The sequence below is a fragment of the Myotis lucifugus genome, unplaced genomic scaffold, assembly GCF_000147115.1.
Source record: "Myotis lucifugus unplaced genomic scaffold, Myoluc2.0 scaffold_181, whole genome shotgun sequence".
Taxonomy (NCBI): Eukaryota; Metazoa; Chordata; class Mammalia; order Chiroptera; family Vespertilionidae; genus Myotis; species Myotis lucifugus.
This window is the reverse complement of record NW_005871229.1, coordinates 106,706-124,087: the sequence shown is the minus strand read 5'-3', so window position 1 is coordinate 124,087 and position 17,382 is coordinate 106,706. Positions and strand designations below refer to the sequence as shown.

The 17,382-nt window shown below is 46.0% G+C and overlaps 2 protein-coding genes across 15 annotated transcripts in view; one reads left to right on the top strand and one right to left on the bottom strand.

Moving 5' to 3' along the window:
- ANKRD13A (ankyrin repeat domain 13A) overlaps positions 1–1,006 on the bottom strand; it is a 29,332-nt gene extending 28,326 nt beyond the window's left edge. Inside the window, exon 1 of one of the 2 annotated variants that reach the window (XM_014462452.2) lies at positions 717–1,006. The gene's annotated coding sequence lies outside the window, so the exon portion shown is untranslated. The remainder of the gene's footprint in view (positions 1–716) is intronic. The other variant, XM_006096571.3, reaches the window with a different exon arrangement.
- A 3,241-nt stretch (positions 1,007–4,247) lies between these two features.
- GIT2 (GIT ArfGAP 2) overlaps positions 4,248–17,382 on the top strand; it is a 49,430-nt gene continuing 36,295 nt past the window's right edge. For 6 of the 13 annotated variants that reach the window (XM_006096520.3, XM_006096523.3, XM_006096519.3 and 3 more), the window contains exons 1-7: positions 4,248–4,456; positions 8,831–8,964; positions 11,046–11,158; positions 11,847–11,952; positions 13,915–14,001; positions 14,116–14,246; positions 17,277–17,371. In XM_006096520.3, coding sequence (XP_006096582.1) covers positions 4,405–4,456; positions 8,831–8,964; positions 11,046–11,158; positions 11,847–11,952; positions 13,915–14,001; positions 14,116–14,246; positions 17,277–17,371 — 718 coding nt within the window. In that variant the 5' untranslated portion in view covers positions 4,248–4,404. Of the gene's footprint in view, positions 4,457–8,824; positions 8,965–11,045; positions 11,159–11,846; positions 11,953–13,914; positions 14,002–14,115; positions 14,247–17,276; positions 17,372–17,382 lie in introns of those variants that run through there. The other 7 variants (XM_023760436.1, XM_006096517.3, XM_023760434.1 and 4 more) reach the window with 2 other exon arrangements.

Sequence of the window (17,382 nt, the reverse complement as noted above, 5' to 3'; positions counted from 1 at the left end):
ACCAGGAATATCGAACCCGTGACCTCCTGCTTCACAGGTCAATGCTCCACCACTGAGCCACCCCGGAGGTGCTGAGAACCACTGCTTTAAAGAGAAGGTAATACATAAAAGACAAGGAATCCACGTTCTTTGGAACAGGAAGGGACTTTAAGGATCCTGGGCGCCAGTGATTTTCAATCTGGGGTATGTATCCGTCTCCCTGGGCCGGAGAGGGAAATGCCTTGCCCAAGGTCACAGGGCGAGTTACAGCCTGGACTCCAAACCCACCCGAGCCCTTCCTTACAGAAGGGGGGGAGGGGTATTGTTCTCGCCCCTCTGGGAAGAACCTTGCTGGCTGAGACGGTGCGGTGCGCTCTGGAACCAGCGGCCACACACAAAACGCCGACTCGGTGTTTAATCGGTGGGCGACCTTGAGCAAAGCACAGAACCTCTGAGCGCCTCAGTTTCCCTTTCTTTCCAACGTAACAATAATAGTAGCTACCTCCTTTTTTACTTGGATTGCTGCAAAGTCAAAAAGAGTTAATGTGATAAAGCCCTGGGCACGGGGCCCGGCACACAGTAAGCACTCAACCCAGGTCCTGTTCCAATCCTTGCCCCCCGACCGGGGACTGAGGGGTCTGCGGCGCCCGAGGCAGCGGGCTGGAGAGGCCACGCGGGCTAAACGACCCCGGAGCGCACCCTCCCCCGCCCGCGCCGGGCCCCGCCCCGCCCCTCACCTGGTCCCGCAGCTCCCTCTCCAGCTGCCGGTAGTCGTTGTTCCAGACCAGGAGGTGCAGAGGGAAGTGGCCGCTGGAGTCGCGGGCCCGCGGACCATGGCGAGGAGGCCGCAGCCGGGCCTCACCGCCCGCTGGCCCAGCCTCAGCCCCCGCGGGGTCTCCGGCGCCGCCCTCCCGCCCGGCGGCCGACGAGCGCGAGAGAGAAGGGTGAGCGAGTGGGGCGCGGGGCGCGGCCGAGCGGCCGACGGGGCCAGGTGCGGGGAGCGCGGGAGGTCGGGTCGGGTCGGGGACCCCGGTCAGCCGCGCCCACCCCGCGCCCCGCCGCGCTGCCGCCCGCGCTGACAGCTCCCGAACCGACTTCTGCGGACTGAACTGCCCCAAACCGGGAAGTGCCGGGAGCGAACCACCGCACACCGCGGCGGGGGGGGACGCGAGGCCAGCCCCCTCGGTCCGGGGCCCCCCAATCCCGCCCACGTCCAGCTCCACGCCGGGAGGCACAGTGCAACTCCGCGGAAGATTTAAAATTCTCCCTCTGAGCCCAGGATCTGGAAATGGAGAACTCAGCCTGCCCGCCACCAGCCCCTCCCCCCGCCCCAGCAACCTCATATGGTTCGGCCCACAACTGGGCTGCTCCCAACGACTCTGCGCTCAGGGGGTGACAACAGCTCATGGGCCGAACCATTCCGTTCGCCGGCTCCCTGGCAGCCTTTTGGACCGGGGCAGACGCTTCTATGATTGGTCAGAAGCCATTTTGGAAGTGGGCAACACCAAGCAGTTTTGAAGGGGGAGCTGTAAACCCTAGAGAAGTGGCATTAAATAGTTGCATGGCACGGAGATCCTTGTATCTCATGGTTTCTCAAGGCAGGGCGTTTTTGAAGGAGAGAATTCTTTCTGTGGGGGTTGTGTTGTGCTTGGTAAGATACTGAGCAGCATCCCTAGCCTTTATACCCCCTAGATGCCAGGAGCACTCCCCCCAAAACCTCCAGACATTGCCAATTGTCCCGTGGAGGAGGCGAATCGCCCCCAGTGGAAAACCACTGTTATATCTGAGCTCCAAACTAGGTTATGTTACCTATGGCTTATTCCACACGAGTGTCCCGTTTTTTTTTTTTGAAGCTAGCCATTTGAATTTTGGGTTATGAACACCTAAACTTGACCACAGTCTGCAAGTATAAAATTCATTCTTTGAGTTCCAACCTAAGACACTAACTATAGCTCCTGATTCAATAAAGAACCAAGTCAATTTACATCTACTCCTCGAGTGGAGCTTTCTCCACAGCTGTCTACAACTAGACTACATCGCTGGGTGAGATTCTTTAATGTATCCAGAAAGCTGCCCTCTGCCTTCTCGGCTTTCCAGATGCCTGCAACAACAGCTGCTGAAGAATCCTGGCCTAATCCATTCTCTGCATGTGTTGAGTCCAGAAGATTTGCGAATCTCCCATCCAAAATAGGGTGCAGGAGCATCGGGATGGGACCCAGAGGCTCTAACTGTGGGATCTGTGGGAATTATATGGTTATACCCACACCACACGTTTATCAAAGTGGAGAGATGGACCAAAACCCAGAGCTTCTGAGACCTATTTGGAAGGGAGAGGGAGAGACAGAGAGAAACATCGATGTGAGAAAGACACATCGATTTCTTCCAGGGCTTCCTATCCTTTCAGAAACCTGAGCAACTTAATCTTTTCTCTTCTTGTCCCATGTTTATTGGACACCTCTCTTATTCATTCATTGAAAAACTCCACAATGGCTGCTTACCAGAGGACCCAAAGTCACACAGTACCAGACCCATAAGAGGCGTCCAATATTTGCTGAATGGAGCTCATAATTGTGTTTGCATATGAGAAATTGGTGAAGAAAACAAGATCAAGTCAGTATAGTCATGCTGACAAAACTGGTTCAGACCAAATGCGCCGAACCATGAGGAATATAATTTTTTTTTAAATATATTTTTATTGATTTCAGAGAGGAAGGGAGCGGGAGAGAGATAGAAACATCAATGATGAGGGAGAATCACTGATTGTCTGCCTCCCACACATCCCAAACCTGAGATTGAGCTTGCATCCCGGGCATGTACCCTGACCGGGAATCAAACCATGACCTCCTGGTTCATAGGTCAACGCTCAACCACTGAGCCACACCAGCTGGGCTGTTCTCTTTTCTTTGTAACATTCTGGTAGTGTTTATGATTTGCAAATCTTAAGACCCTTGAATAAATCTTTGTCATTTATTTGTAGTCAAAACCTCTTGACTTTTTTTTTTTGCTTGGTTGACACATATAGCACATACAATAAATATTCACTAGCATTAGGGCCACGTCTCTTCTCTCCTCCACACTGATTAAACTCATCTCCTTGTGTTTATCTTATAGCATCCTGTAAATTACTTTAGGTTATCCATTCTTATTCTAAAAACAAATTGTGACAAGAAGATAATAGTAATACCAAATACCAGTAATAATAGGAGCTACTATTATTGACAGCTTACTATGGGACAGGCACACTCATTTTTCTGTGAATTATTACATTTCTCCTTAGCCAGATAGGAAATATTTAGTTTTGCAGGTCACGTATGAGTTTTGTTGACTATTCTTCCTCTTCCTCTTTACCACCCCTTAAAATTATAAAAATCATTCTTCGATAGCAGGCCATATAAAAGCAAATCTAAGTTTCTTGGTAGATAACACATTATCTCCATTTTGCTGAGGAGACTAAAACTGCAGCCTAAGGAACAGCTAGCATTCTTTTTTTTTTTTTTTTTAATTTCAGAACATCCTGGGTGGTCACTTTAGGTGTCTGAATTTGCAAGGCCAGGCCAGACCTCCACACAGGCCTCCCCGAAGTGGGTCAGGTTAGCATGTGCCCCCCCCCTTTTTTAAAAAATATATTTCTTTATTGATTTCAGAGAGGAAGGGAGAGGGAGAGAGATAGAAATATCAATGATGAGAGAGAATCATTGATTGGCTGCCTCCTGCATGCCCCCCATTGGGGATCAAGCCTGCAACCCAGGCATGTGCCCTTGGCCGGAATCAAACCTGGGACCCTTCAGTCCGCAGGCTGACGCTCTATCCACTGAGCCAAGCCGGCCAGGGCTAGCATTCTTATTTCACTCATTTTGCTGTAATCTACTGCAGTCGGATGTCAGCTCCATAAGGACGGGATGTTTTGTCTTGTTTGCTCACTTCTGTTTCTTTAGTGCCTAGAACAGTGTATGGAACGTAGTAGGTGCTCAATACATATTTGTTGAATAAAGTAATGAATAAATGAATGAACTTGGCCACAGTGATGCTAGTGACTTGACTATTGATTGTCTCAGTAAAGTGTGGCTGCAGTTCCAATGGGTCAACAGGTGTTAGCTGCGCTCTCTGGTACGGTTCAGTTCTGGGTCCAGGCGACTCCCTTCCGGGAGGGAGACCCAACTCTAGATTGACAGGCAGGGCGTCAGGCGCTGGGGACTCATCTGCCCTCACTCAAGATGGCGACGAGGCGGCGTGCCCTTTCGGGTCACGTGACACCCGACGCCACGGCGCCTCCCCACGCCTGCGTGCTGCGCCGCGGCTGCGAAGCGCTGAGGGGAGAGGCGCCGCCGCCAGCGCCGCGGTGGGACCCGTTAGAGCGGAAGCGCCGCCGCCGCCGCCTTCGCTGTCTCGGGGCTTCAGGGACCCGGCAGGTAGGAGGCGGGAGCCATGTCGAAGCGGCTCCGGAGCAGCGAGATGTGCGCCGACTGCAGCGGGCCGGGTGAGTCCCCCCGGCCGGGCCCGCTCCCTCAGCGCCGCTGCCCGGGACCCCTGCCCCGCGCCGCCCCCACGGGTCCGGCGGCTCCCGGCGGCCGAGTCCTGCACCCCATGCGCCCGGGGTCGCCACTCGGAGCACCTGGGGCCGCCTCGGGGCGCGAGCCGTCCCAGGCCTGTCAGAGCCGGGCGGGCAGGGGGCCGCCGCCCTCCCGTCCCTCCGTCCCTCCCGTGCGGCGCGGGGCGGGCTGGAGGCCGGGCCGCTGCTGCCACAGGAAGGGGTTCGGGCCACGCACAGGAAGCCAATTGCAGAAGTCAGTGCGCGCTCCCGCCGTCCCGGAGGCGCAGGTGTCTCTCCGGCCCCCGCCCCCCACCGCCCCGAGCCGCCGCTCCTCCGGGAGCCCTGCCCGGGTGGGCGACCTTCGCCGCTTCCCTCCGCCGGGACCAGCCGGCCGCCCCGCGGACGACTCCCCCTCCCGACATGGGGGCCCCGCTCCCCGGGGGAGTCCGGGAGGCCGGGGCTGGCAGACGCCGCCGGCACTCAGGAGTCGACGCCGCCTCCGGTTCGGGCATCGGAGCGGCCCGAGTTCACACCAGCTTCTGCTTGTGGGTGACCTTGGGCTGCGGCTGCGTTGGCCGGGCCCTGCCGCCCTCACTTTTTCCAACGGGCATGGCCAGGAGCCCCGCGTCCGCGGTGGGAGGACCCCGCGAACGCCCCGCCGTCACGGCATCTGGGCGGTGGTGTCTTCGCTCTCTGAATGGGGTTCCGGAGTACAGAGCCTTGGCGGCCCCTGGAAGCTAGAATTGCATGTCTAAGCTGCTCATTGGTTACCGTTTACAACACACACACAGAGTCCCTGGCATTCAGGCATCTGGGGGCCTTGTCGGGGCAGAACCATTCCTCCCGTGTGTAGTTTTCAGGTTTAGGGTTCAGATCCATCTTCGGGACTGGACCTGGGTTGACAGGTCCCGGTGCTGTTTTCGGTGCTTGGGTTTATCTGCTTTGAATGGGAAGTCATTCAAGGTAAGATGGCTTCCTTGGCACAATAGCGCCCAATAAACAATCTTAATGAAATCAGGGAGCAGCAGTGTTTCTGCAACTGCTCCGAGCGGCATCTGGATCCGTGGCCGCGGAGATGGGTGTTACACAGCCCGTGGTGACGCGGGCCTCTGTGGGTATCCCACGGCCCGGCAGTGCAGGGATGGTGCCCGCTGTTTCCAAGATGGGGAGCCGGGGGCAGGCCGTTAGAGAGGCGCTTTACCAACTGAGTTCGTGCGGGTGACACAAACTCCATTGTAGTCTCTCGACATGTTACTCGTTCCACTTCCTTATTTCTTGTGTTTTCCGTTGAACTGTCTGATGTGTTTGATTCACTTGAGGCTAGATTCGGACTTCCTCTTGGAGTGCATGTTCTTTAGCTCTGCGGGATGACAGGGGCAAAGGAACACGTTGGCTCCATCGCCACCCTGAATGCTCCTTGCACTTCTTCCGTGTGTTGTGCATTTCAGAACGTTTTCTCTCCTGTTGTGTCATTTTAGTTGTCTCCTCTGCCTACTCTCTGAGACTTGAGTCACTTCCTTCCTGTTTTGAATGTAATTCGGCTACCTTGAAATGTTCTGTGAACTTGAGCAGCCAGGAATTTCTGCTGCTTTTTTGGTAAACCCTCGTGAAAGTTACCTTATGGTTAGGGATCCCTTTCAGATTTTGATGACTACTAAGGCCTTCTCCCCCCAAAGTGCACGCATACTTCATCTTTCATACAGAATTTATATTCAGATTTCTCAGTGGGGTCACAGACATTTCCGAAGCCCATTTGCTGTGCTCCTGGAGCCCAGGTTAAGTAGCTCCTGCATTATGCTTCAGATAAACTGCAAGGGCCCTCGCCAGTTTGGGTCAGTGGTTAGTGCGGTGGCCTGCAGACTGAAGGGTCCTGGGTTCAGTTCCAATCAAGGGCACATACCTCAGGGTGTGTACAGGGGGGCAGCCAATTGATGTATGTGTGTCTCTCTCTCTGTCTCTCCCCCTCCCTTCCACACTATCTAAAAATCAATGGAAAAATATCCTCGGGTGAGGATTAACAAAAAAACCAAAACAGATCATCTGGAAGGGGTTCACCCAATATCATTTATATAAACTCAGTTTTACAGTGTTGTTAACATTCTGATGTTCTTTCCATGGGATTCTGATCTCTGATGTTAAAGTGATTGAGAACTTTGCTTAATGTGTGAAGTTCCAGTTGTCTTGTTCCTGTCTAATTTCCTCTTAGAACATTGTGAATCTACTGAATAGATATGTGAAAACCAAAGCTGTGATTCGAAACAATCTCTTTTTTATCACTAGTAATGGTACAAAAAGCAATGTTATGTGTCTTTGTAGGGATCCTTCATCTTGATGTTTTGAGTCTTTGCTTTTTAGAATGGCATAATAGTACTGAATTATTTTCTGTTCTATTTCATGGCAAACATTTAATCATCTTAGTAAATATTTACATCTTAGTGAATATTTTACCTTTAAAAATGAATCTAGTTCATTTAAAATATATTCTACTCCGAGTTTTACTGAGATTTTTACTATAGTAATGCAGTGTTCACATGAAACATTCTACATTGTAAGTATTAAGAATCAAAAACTTTTTCCAGCCTGGCTGGTGTGGCTCAGTGGTTGAGCGTCGACCAGTGAACCGAAGGTCACTCGTTCAATTCCCCATCAGGACACATGCCCAGGTTCGGGGTCTGATCCCCAATAGGGGGCATGCAGGAGGCAGCCAATTGATTTTTCTCTCTCATCGATGTTTCTATCTCTCTCTAAAAAATTAATTTAAAAAACTTTTTCCAGTGGGTCATGAATTTCAGTGGACTCTTGAAAATATCTGAGTGTTACTCAGAAAATAATTTAGAAAAGTTATAACAGTTAAAATTACTGAGTACTTACTATATGCAAGCAACTTTACTTACTTTTTATATCCTCACTATCCTGAGATGTGTATATTCCCATTTGATCCATGGTGAGGATGCTCTAAATAAATAAATAAATAAATAAATAAAATAACTTGCTTAGCTCATTATGTGAGAAGTGGGAGAGTTGGGATTCAAACCCTGGACTGCTTGTCTCCAGAGCCAGTTCTCTTAACCACCACACTCTCTGACTCCTAGGATTTGTCTTTGATTGAAATCCCATAACTTTTCATTATATGGTTGGAAAGGATTTGAATAAACTGTTAAAAATGGTAAAGATGGTGTACATGCATTTTAGAGATTTTTGTGGACATTGGAGAACTTTTAAATATAACCCTTATACCAGGGAGCTTGTGTGGCACCTATTGTCACTCCATTGTGAGTCTGATGAAATGTAGGTCTTTTTCTTTTCTTTTTTGTTTTTGTTTCTAAGTATCCAGTGTACCTACCCAATGTGAATTATTCTTGCCGCTTACAGTGTGAATTATTCCTGTTTCAATAGCTGTCTCTGGAACTTCATAGGAAAAAAGTATTACACACACCAAAAATATTACTCATTTTTATTTGACATCTTTGCTTCTTTGAAGCCACTGTTATTACGGATCTGTTCTTTCAGAGCAGTTACAAGATTGGACTCAGTAGTTTATTTATTTTAATATATTTTTATTGAGAGGAAGGGAGAGAGGGAGATAGAAACACCAATGATGAGAGAGAATCATTGATTGGCTGCTTCCTACTGGGGATGGAGCCCACAACTTGGGCATGTGCCTTGACTGGGACCCGAACCATGAACTCCTGGTTCATAGGTTGACGCTCAACCACTGAGCCACACCAGTCGGACCTCAGTAGTTTATTTAAAACAACGAATGGATATCCTAGAACATCTCCCTAGTGGAGGAGGCCAGATTTCCCAGTCAGTCCTCAGAACCACACAGCTGAGCAATTTTATAGTTTTGTCACTTGCAGCTTTCTGCTAAGCAGATAGGCATATAGATTTGTGGCAATCTTTTCACCATTTTCTTTGTATAATGCTATGTGGATTATTTACTGTCACAGTTATATTATTTTGCCATTTGTGGAGATGGATTTAAAATGATTCATCTATATCCTCTTAATTTGCTTCTCATGTTGAATGAAAGAGCATGTATCTGAGGTGGTAGATCCCATTAGGGCTTCAGACTGTGGCCCTGAACCAGAAAGGAGATAACTGCTGATATAGGATTTCAACTCATGTTTTTAGTCTCAATTAACATTGTACCCAATCAGCCAAGATAGGTTTTATCACCAGCTGGATATATTGATTAGCATACTACAACAACAAAAATGTCCTATTTTTCTGAAAAACCATACCTCAGTCATCTTTTGCCATCTGGCAGCAAAGCAACCAACTGGTATCCTCGCCACTGAGATTTCATTTTCTTTCCAGATCCTTCCTGGGCATCAGTAAATAGGGGAACTTTCATATGCGATGAGTGCTGCAGTGTCCATCGGAGTCTGGGGCGCCACATCTCTCAAGTAAGGCATCTTAAACACACACCGTGGCCTCCAACATTGCTTCAGGTAAAGGAAGCATTTTTCTCATGGTTTGTAATTTAAGTTTTTAGGGCTCATTGTTTTAGCAACTAAAGTTTCCCCTACTCCTTAAATCATACAAAAATGTTTGAATCATAACTGAATAGAGTGCTGTGCCCATCTTAAATGCATCATAGACAAATAGAGAAGTAGTCATTCAAATTTCTTGGTACTGCTTCCCTGCTGACTTTCTAGAAAGTCTCCAGAAACTGTTTTTAAACACCTCATTATTTTCACATACCATGATGAATGTTTCTGAAAGCTACTGCTTTAGAAACTTTTGTTAATGTACTTATCCCTCAGTACCTGCTAATATTTTTAGCACTTTTTTCCCTCCTTTGATAGAAGCACAGACTGGGATTTCTCAGAAATTTCTGAAACATCTGATTTAAAGTTGTTGTTATTACTTAGAGAACAAATTCAATTAACATGTTTTGATTGATTGCCTAACACGCTGCTAAGTGTTGTGTGTTGTTTTATTTGCGATTCAGTGTCATGTCATCTGTATTTCTATTTTGGGGTACACATTCTCCAAGTTCTGTTGGAACAAAGAATTAAGCATGTGTTTCCCCTTCCTTTGTCTTGAGTACATTTTTTACTAAGTCTATGGCAGCTGCATAACATGTCCCTTAAACGTGCCTGTACAAACCAAGGGACCAGAACAAGTGGGTTTGGGTCTCTGATGTGACAGTATCTCCACTAATGTAAAAAACAGATGGGCCATGTTAGCAGTCATGCTTTGGAATGAAATTGGGAGATATGGTTTATTAATAACTTTGCTCACAAGTTTCTAACAGTTCATTCTATGTGAAAGTAAGTGGGTGTTTACTGTTCCCAGGTCTGTGTTTACAGATTTTTACTAGAAGATCTGAATAAAGTCTAGAGATTAGTAATTTAAAATGCCAGGGTTGACCCTAAAACTTTTCCCAAAGTATGATACATGAACCCCCAGTGGTACTCAAGACAGATGTAGATAATACTTCAATATTTATTTTGGAGGTTGCATTATATTAATGTGTATATGAAAGCTATAAGCAGCACATTAAACCATAATTGCTAGAGAAAGTTTTAAAAATGAGTGGATTTAAAAAAAAATACCAAGTGGATAGTCTAGACCCGTGGTCGGCAAACTGCGACTTGCGAGCCACATGCGGCTCTTTGGCCCCTTGAGTGTGGCTCTTCCTAAGCCTTAGGGGTACCCTAATTAAGTTAATAACAATGTACCTACGTATATAGTTTAAGTTTAAAAAATTTGGCTCTCAATAGAAATTTCAATCGTTGTACTGTTGATATTTGGCTCTGTTGACTAATGAGTTTGCCGACCACTGGTCTAGACCAGCGGTTCTCAACCTGTGGGTCACGACCCCTTTGGGTGTTGAACAACCCTTACACAGGGATTGCCTAAATACATCCTGCATATCAGATATTTACATTACGATTCATAACAGTAGCAAAATTACAGTTATGAAGTAGCAACGAAAATAATTTTATGGTTAGGGGTCACCACAACATGAGGAACTGTATTAAAGGGTCACGGCATTCGGAAGGTTGAGAACCACTGATTTAGACGGTACATGGGTTGTTAAGAATCTTGTAAATAGTATTTGGATAACCAATCATGGAACACTGCCTTAAAGTATCAAAGTACTCTTCCTTCATCTATAATAATAAAAGTGTAATATGCTAATTAGACAGGACGTCCTTCCGGAAGACCTTCCGGACAAAGCTGGTGCTGGGAGGGAAGCCTGGGTCCCAGGTGCCAGAGGGAAAAGCCGGTGAAGGCAGCCGGGGGAAGGAAGGCCTACTCTTGCACGAATTTCGTGCATCGGGCCTCTATTAATATATAAGAACAATATAATCAAACCCATTTAGATATTTAGATATCTACTGGTCAAATCTGAATTCTGTGTACAGGTTCATCTTTCATGCTCTAAAATCAGAAAATGATGATGTGTGTGATGCCAGTCATGCTAGTTTTTGTAATGGGGCTTTGTTTTCCCTGTTCAGTGATTACCACTGAATATTTGTGGAAAGAAATTAAAATATGATGTTATACTGCTTGGTTTTAGATGGTTGAAACCTTATATAATAATGGTGCTAATTCAATATGGGAGCATTCTTTGCTGGACCCTGCCTCTATTATGAGCGGAAGACGTAAAGCTAATCCACAGGATAAAGTACAGTGAGTGGAATGTTTATAAATACTTTTATTTCTTTGGGACACATGGACCCACTGAAAGGAGTGCAGCTATTTTTGACCAGCCTCCACAGGGCAGCATAGGAGCTGGTTACCCCAATTGTTCCTTGAACTCTTTGCTATTAGAAATGCAGAACAAGGGGCTCTGGCCAGGTAGCTCAGTTGGTTAGAGCATCGATACATCAAGGTTATGGGTTCGATCCCCAGTCAGGGCATATAAACAATCAACCAGTGAATGCATGAATAGGTGGAACAACAGATCGGTGTTTCTCTTTCTCTCTCCCTTCCTTCCTCTATCTCTCTAAAAATCAATAAAAAAGAAAAAAGAAATGCAGAATAAGGACAAGCATGGGACCATCTCTTTTTCATGGTTACCCAGCACAAGTCAGTGGTTTCACCAGTTTGAAACTAAGGCTTGAGGGCTGTTGGTGTAATCAGATTTAAGCTTAGTATTCAAACAAGAGGTCTGTCTGACCAGACATCTAGGTTCTGCACTCTAGTCAGCCTGATGCCTTGCCTATAAGATGGGATGAAATGCTGCTTCCTCCCAAGGTTGCCAGGTCAATGAAAAAAGGGAATGTGGGTCACTTCCTCTTCTTTTTACAGCCTAAAGAATGGGGAATGTCGTATCTGAACTGCAAGTGAAATGTTCTTTTTTCTGTTTTTCAACCAGTCCTAATAAAGCGGAATTCATCAGAGCCAAGTATCAGATGTTAGCATTTGTCCATCGTTTGCCCTGCCGGGATGATGATAGTGTGACTGCCAAAGATCTCAGTAAGGTGGGTCATACCTTTTAAAATCTCTACAATTACTGGATGAAGCAGTGTATTGTTTTTGTTTAGGGAAAAAAACAAACTTTAAAAGGAAGAAAAGAAAAAACAAAAACTGCTATCTAGTCACAAAATAACTAATAACAGCTTTTCATTGCAGTTGGTTTTGTCTTTATTCTTAATTCAAATGGCAGCCATTCATGTTAGTATAGGTAAGGGCATAGAGGAAAAATAAGTATCTAGAAATCTATTTGTGTTATTCTGATATGGTTTGAAAATTATGTTTCTACTAGAGGCCCGGTGCATGAAATTCTTGCACTCAGGGGGCCCCTCAGCCTGGCCTGTGCCCTCTCATAGTCAGGGAGCCCTCGGGGGATGTCCGACAGTCAGACATCCTTAGTGCTGCTGCAGAGGCTTCTGGCTGAGCGGTACTCCCCCTGTAGGAGCGCACAGACCATCAGGGGGTAGCTCCTGCATTGAGCGTCTGCCCCCTGGTGGTCAGTGTGTGTCATAGCAACCGGTCGTTTTGCCATTCGGTTGATTTGCATATTAGCCTTTTATTATATAGGATAGGATAAGTTTTTTGTTTGTTTAACTTTGAAGTAGAAACCCTCACAGTTTCTAGAAGGGACTAGAAAGTTTGTGGGATTTTTTCAGGTCTCTCGGTTGCATACTTAAAAGAAGATCTTCAGGAAGCAGGGTGTGACTCAAAGCTGTAGTACATGGGGTGGTTTATTATACTTGTAAAATGAGTAGTTTGTTTTCTTTATGTGGGCCTTTGCTTGTTTTTGAGAGATGCTACAAGAAACCTGCTTTTCTATTTTCAAAGCATTGCTTTTGGCAAATGTTCACACATAGCACGAGCATTCACAGTTCAGAATTTTAAACTTTGCATAAACATTTTTACTTCTTTGTTTCTTGCTACTTCCATTTCTTATTACTTCTGATTATTAGTAAGACTGGGTATGTGTTTTTTACCACAGTTTTTAAAAGTAAAATAAATTTTAAATATAAGGCTTAGATACAGATGTTAGAGTGGATATCTTTATTCCTATGATAAGGGTTATTGCATTTCAACAATTTGGTCAGAATTGAAGGCAGCTCATCTTCTGAATATATAAGTACTTTTCTTCAGTAGTGCAGAATTTGGTATACCACAGGCCCATTTCCCACCTGAAAGACTTCATTAGAGCATTGTATACAAGGCCAAGAATACTGGTGTGGAAAGGATGCAATATAAGGCAGAACCCTGCAGTATTAATAGCTGTCCTGCTGTTATGGCTCAGTTGGTTGAGTGTTGTCCTGTGCACTGAAAGGTTGTGGGTTCGACTTCTGGTCAGGGCACATGCCCAGGTAGCGGGCTCAATCCCCAGTTGGGGTGCATGTGGGAGGCAACCAATTGATGTTTCTCTCCCTTCCCTTCCACACTCCCTAAAAAAAAAAAAAAAAAGATAATAAATACAATAACAGCTGTATTTTTAAAATATTTCCTACGTACCAGGTTCTATGCTAGGCACTGTACTGTATCATTGACTCCTTACAGTAACCCTGTGAATAGGTGGCATTATTATTGGCATTTTAGAGATGAGGAAAAGGGTTCAGATTGCTTAATGAACCTCCTCAAAGTTACACAGCATAAAGGTTTATATGGTTTGAAATTCAGGTCTATCAGACTTCAGAGCCATGCTCAGCCACCTCTTCATACTACCTCTCACAAGGTATAATTGTGCCACTTAGACAGGTCTTGCATTTGGGCAGGTCAGCCTTCCCAGCCCTAGTTTCCTTATCAGTAAAATGGGCCTGACTCCGCCTTAGCGTCCAGGGCTGGTTGTCACCAGCAAGGGAGAGACTGCTTCATCCCCTTGCTGAGCTAAGTATGACTGACATATATCAAAATGGTCTGCCAGCTGCTCTAGTCTATCACTCTTTACACTTTTAACAGCATTCCTTTTTTGTTTGTGTGTTTTTCAGCAACTCCATTCAAGCGTGAGAACAGGGAATCTTGAAACCTGTTTGAGGCTGTTATCTTTAGGAGCACAAGCCAACTTCTTTCACCCTGTAAGACAGCAGGAATTGATCTACATATTAAATTGAAACTAAGTGGGTTGTGTTCATGTAGCCTTTTCTTTATTAAATTTGCCTTTTTGTCTACGTTTTATTAATGATTCTTAGGAAAAAGGAAACACCCCACTCCATGTTGCCTCCAAAGCAGGACAGATTTTACAGGCGGAATTATTGGCAGTATATGGAGCAGACCCAGGCACACAAGATTCCAGTGGGAAAACTCCTGTTGATTATGCAAGGTTAGAGACCTAGATTCTTGTCACTTCTCTCTGTTTGGGCTTCTTTGTATTTTGTATGATTCATTGTTAAGTTGCTAAATTGTGTATGGTTAACATTTAACCCCTTATAAAGATTTACATGCAGTTATTTTCAGATGACTTTTCAAATGAGTATCAGCTCAGAACCTGGGAAAGTAGAACCATAACCAGTCTGCTTAGCTTCCAATCTTTTGTGTGATTCTTTATAATGCTATGGTATTTAAGCCATAGTTATACTTCAAATCAAGTACTAAGAATGGCAAAACGCACTCCTCAATTTTTATATGTTTTTAACCATTGCTTAAACTTAAAAACAAATGTGTATGAGTAGGTAGATATGTGATTAAACGATTATAGTAAAACTAGAGGCCCAGTGCATGAAATTCGTGCACGGGGGCGGGGAGGGGGGTGTCCCCTCAGCCCAGCCTGCACCCTCTCCAATCCGGGACCCCTCGGGTGATGTCCGACTGCTGGTTTAGTCCCGATCCTGGGGATTGGGCCTAAACCGGCAGTTGGACATCCCTCTCACAATCCGGGACCGCTGGCTCCTAACTGCTCAGCTGTCTGCCTGCCTGATCGCCCCTAACTGGCCCCCCTGCCAGCCTGATCACCCCTAACAGCCTCTGCCTGTCGACCTGGTCACCCTCCCAACTGCCCCCCCCCTCCAACCAACCTGTTCGTCCCCAGCTGCCCCCCCCACCCCGCCAGCCTGGGCCGCCCCCAACTGGCCCCGCCCCTGCCGATTAGATGAGACGCCCCATGCAGCCTGCTGTTCGGTCATTTGGTCGCCCCTCACTGCCCCCCCTGCCGGCCTGGTCGCCCCATGCAGCCTACTGTTTGGTCATTTGGTCGTCCCTCACTAACTCCCCTGCTGGCCTGGTCTCCCCATGCAGCCTGCTGCTCAAGTTGTTTGGTTGTCCCTCACTAACCCCCCTGCCAGCCTTGTCCCCCCACTCAGCCTGCTTAGTCATCTGTTCGGTTGTTTTGGATGTGACAGCCCTTGGCTCTTTATATATATATAGACTAGAGGCCCGGTGCACAAAAATTTGTGCACTGGCGGGGGGGGGGGTGGGTGGTCCCTCAGCCCTACCTGTGCCCTCTCACAGTCTGGTACCCCTCGGGAGATAACCACCTGCTGGCTTAGGCCCACTCCCTGGGTGGCAGATGGCAGGCCTGGATCCCGCGCTGGGTCGCAGATGGCAGGCCCGGATGGCAGCGGGCGGGCAGCAGATTGCGCTGTCCCGCCCCACCTGCAGTATGCAAATTTAATGGCCATCTTTCTTGGGTTAATTTGCATACTCATCTGATTGGCTGATGGGCGTAGCGAAGGTATGGTCAGTTAGCATCTTTGTCTTTTATTATTATTATTATTTTTTTTTAATATTTTATTGATTTTTACAGAGAGGAAGGGAGAGAGATAGAGAGTTAGAAACATCGATGAGAGAGAAACATCCATCAGCTGCCTCCTGCACATCTCCCACTGGGGATGTGCCCGCAACCCAGGTACATGCCCTTGACCGGAATCGAACCTGAGACCCTTCGGTCCGCAGGCCGACGCTCTATCCACTGAGCCAAACCGGTTTCGGCGTCTTTGTCTTTTTATTAGTGTAGATGTCAATTCTAGGGTTTATGTAGGATCATCTTTCCTTCTTTTTTTTAAATTAATTGCTCTACAGAGGATAAAATGGGTGAAATGACAAAACTCTGCCCTCCCAGAATTTACTGTTCCATGGAGATGATTCATAAATGCATAAAAGAGTTAAATGGGGTAAGATAATGTGGAATTTGTTTGCCAAAATAGATAACTGGTCTTAAAAGGCATATATAGGGTTCTTCATTGCAGCCAAACCATTAAGAAATTTCTTTTCCCTGGTCTTTGAAGAATGGGTTAGATTTGGGTGTATGAAGGAAGAGCTCAGGCATTCCAGGGTAGAAAAAGGCATGCGTCAAGTTCGGGAAGAAGGCATAGGCGGGGCATGCTCACCACAGCAGGGGACCTGACTGGATGGCACAGAATCATCTGGGAATAAAAGCTACAGTATTTAATCAGATCTAAGACTCCACTGTTTGTACGGGTCACTCATTATTTTATATACCACTAAAAAACTTGGTCAATTAAATGATGAGGTACCATCAATTGTAGGATACTTCCTGATTTCACAGATGTTTACAAAATGAGAAAAAAAAGATGTGCATCACAAAATCAAAGTTGTGTGATAGGGAGGATATTTTGTAGTGCCTTGAATTGTAGGAAGAGAAACTGACAGAAACTAACTTCATCTTTTAAGAGGAAGAGAGCCCTTAGTATATGATACGTATTATCACTTACCTTGGAATTTTTTCCTGGGTACCGTGCATATGTGCCTTGTTACTAGAAGTACTTCAAGCAGCTTATATATTTACTTCATGAATGAAGAAAGGTAAACTTAATATTTTCTATTACGGAAATTAAAGATAAGGAGGTGAAAGCTACAGGTGTGGGTTAGGTTGGTCCGTGTCTCTGAATAGAGGACCACATGGTTACTAAACTCTCATCCAGGTCAGACAGCTCCATCAGCAGCATCTAGGGGGAATACTGTGTTTAAAATACTGATGTCTGTACTCATCCATTCTTCACAGACTCAGAATTTCCAAGGATGGATTCTGGATATCTGTATAAATTTTAAAGCACTTTTGTTAATTTTTGAGAATCTCTACCCTAGACCATTTATTAATTTTATCTTCTGCCTCTTTAGATGAAGTTATTATTTATCTGATAAGTCCTTGAATTCTTTATAAAGTATTCTGTCTTTTATATAAAAGGAGAGGGAGTATTTCACATTATGAGAACAGTTTATGAATGTGGGAATCAAAGTAGATCTTGACAGTTTACCTCACACAAAAAGGTTGATTATTCTAAAAAGTCATGTTTGATAAATTGCTCAGGTGTCTCAGGAGACATCTCTGTCCTTTTTTATTCTAGAGCCAGTGGCTGATGAGCAATATAAATGGTACTTTGTTTTCTCTTGGTAGGCAAGGAGGGCACCACGAGCTGGCAGAACGCCTTGTAGAAATACAGTATGAGCTGACTGACAGACTCGCCTTTTATCTCTGTGGCAGGAAACCAGGTGAGTGAAAG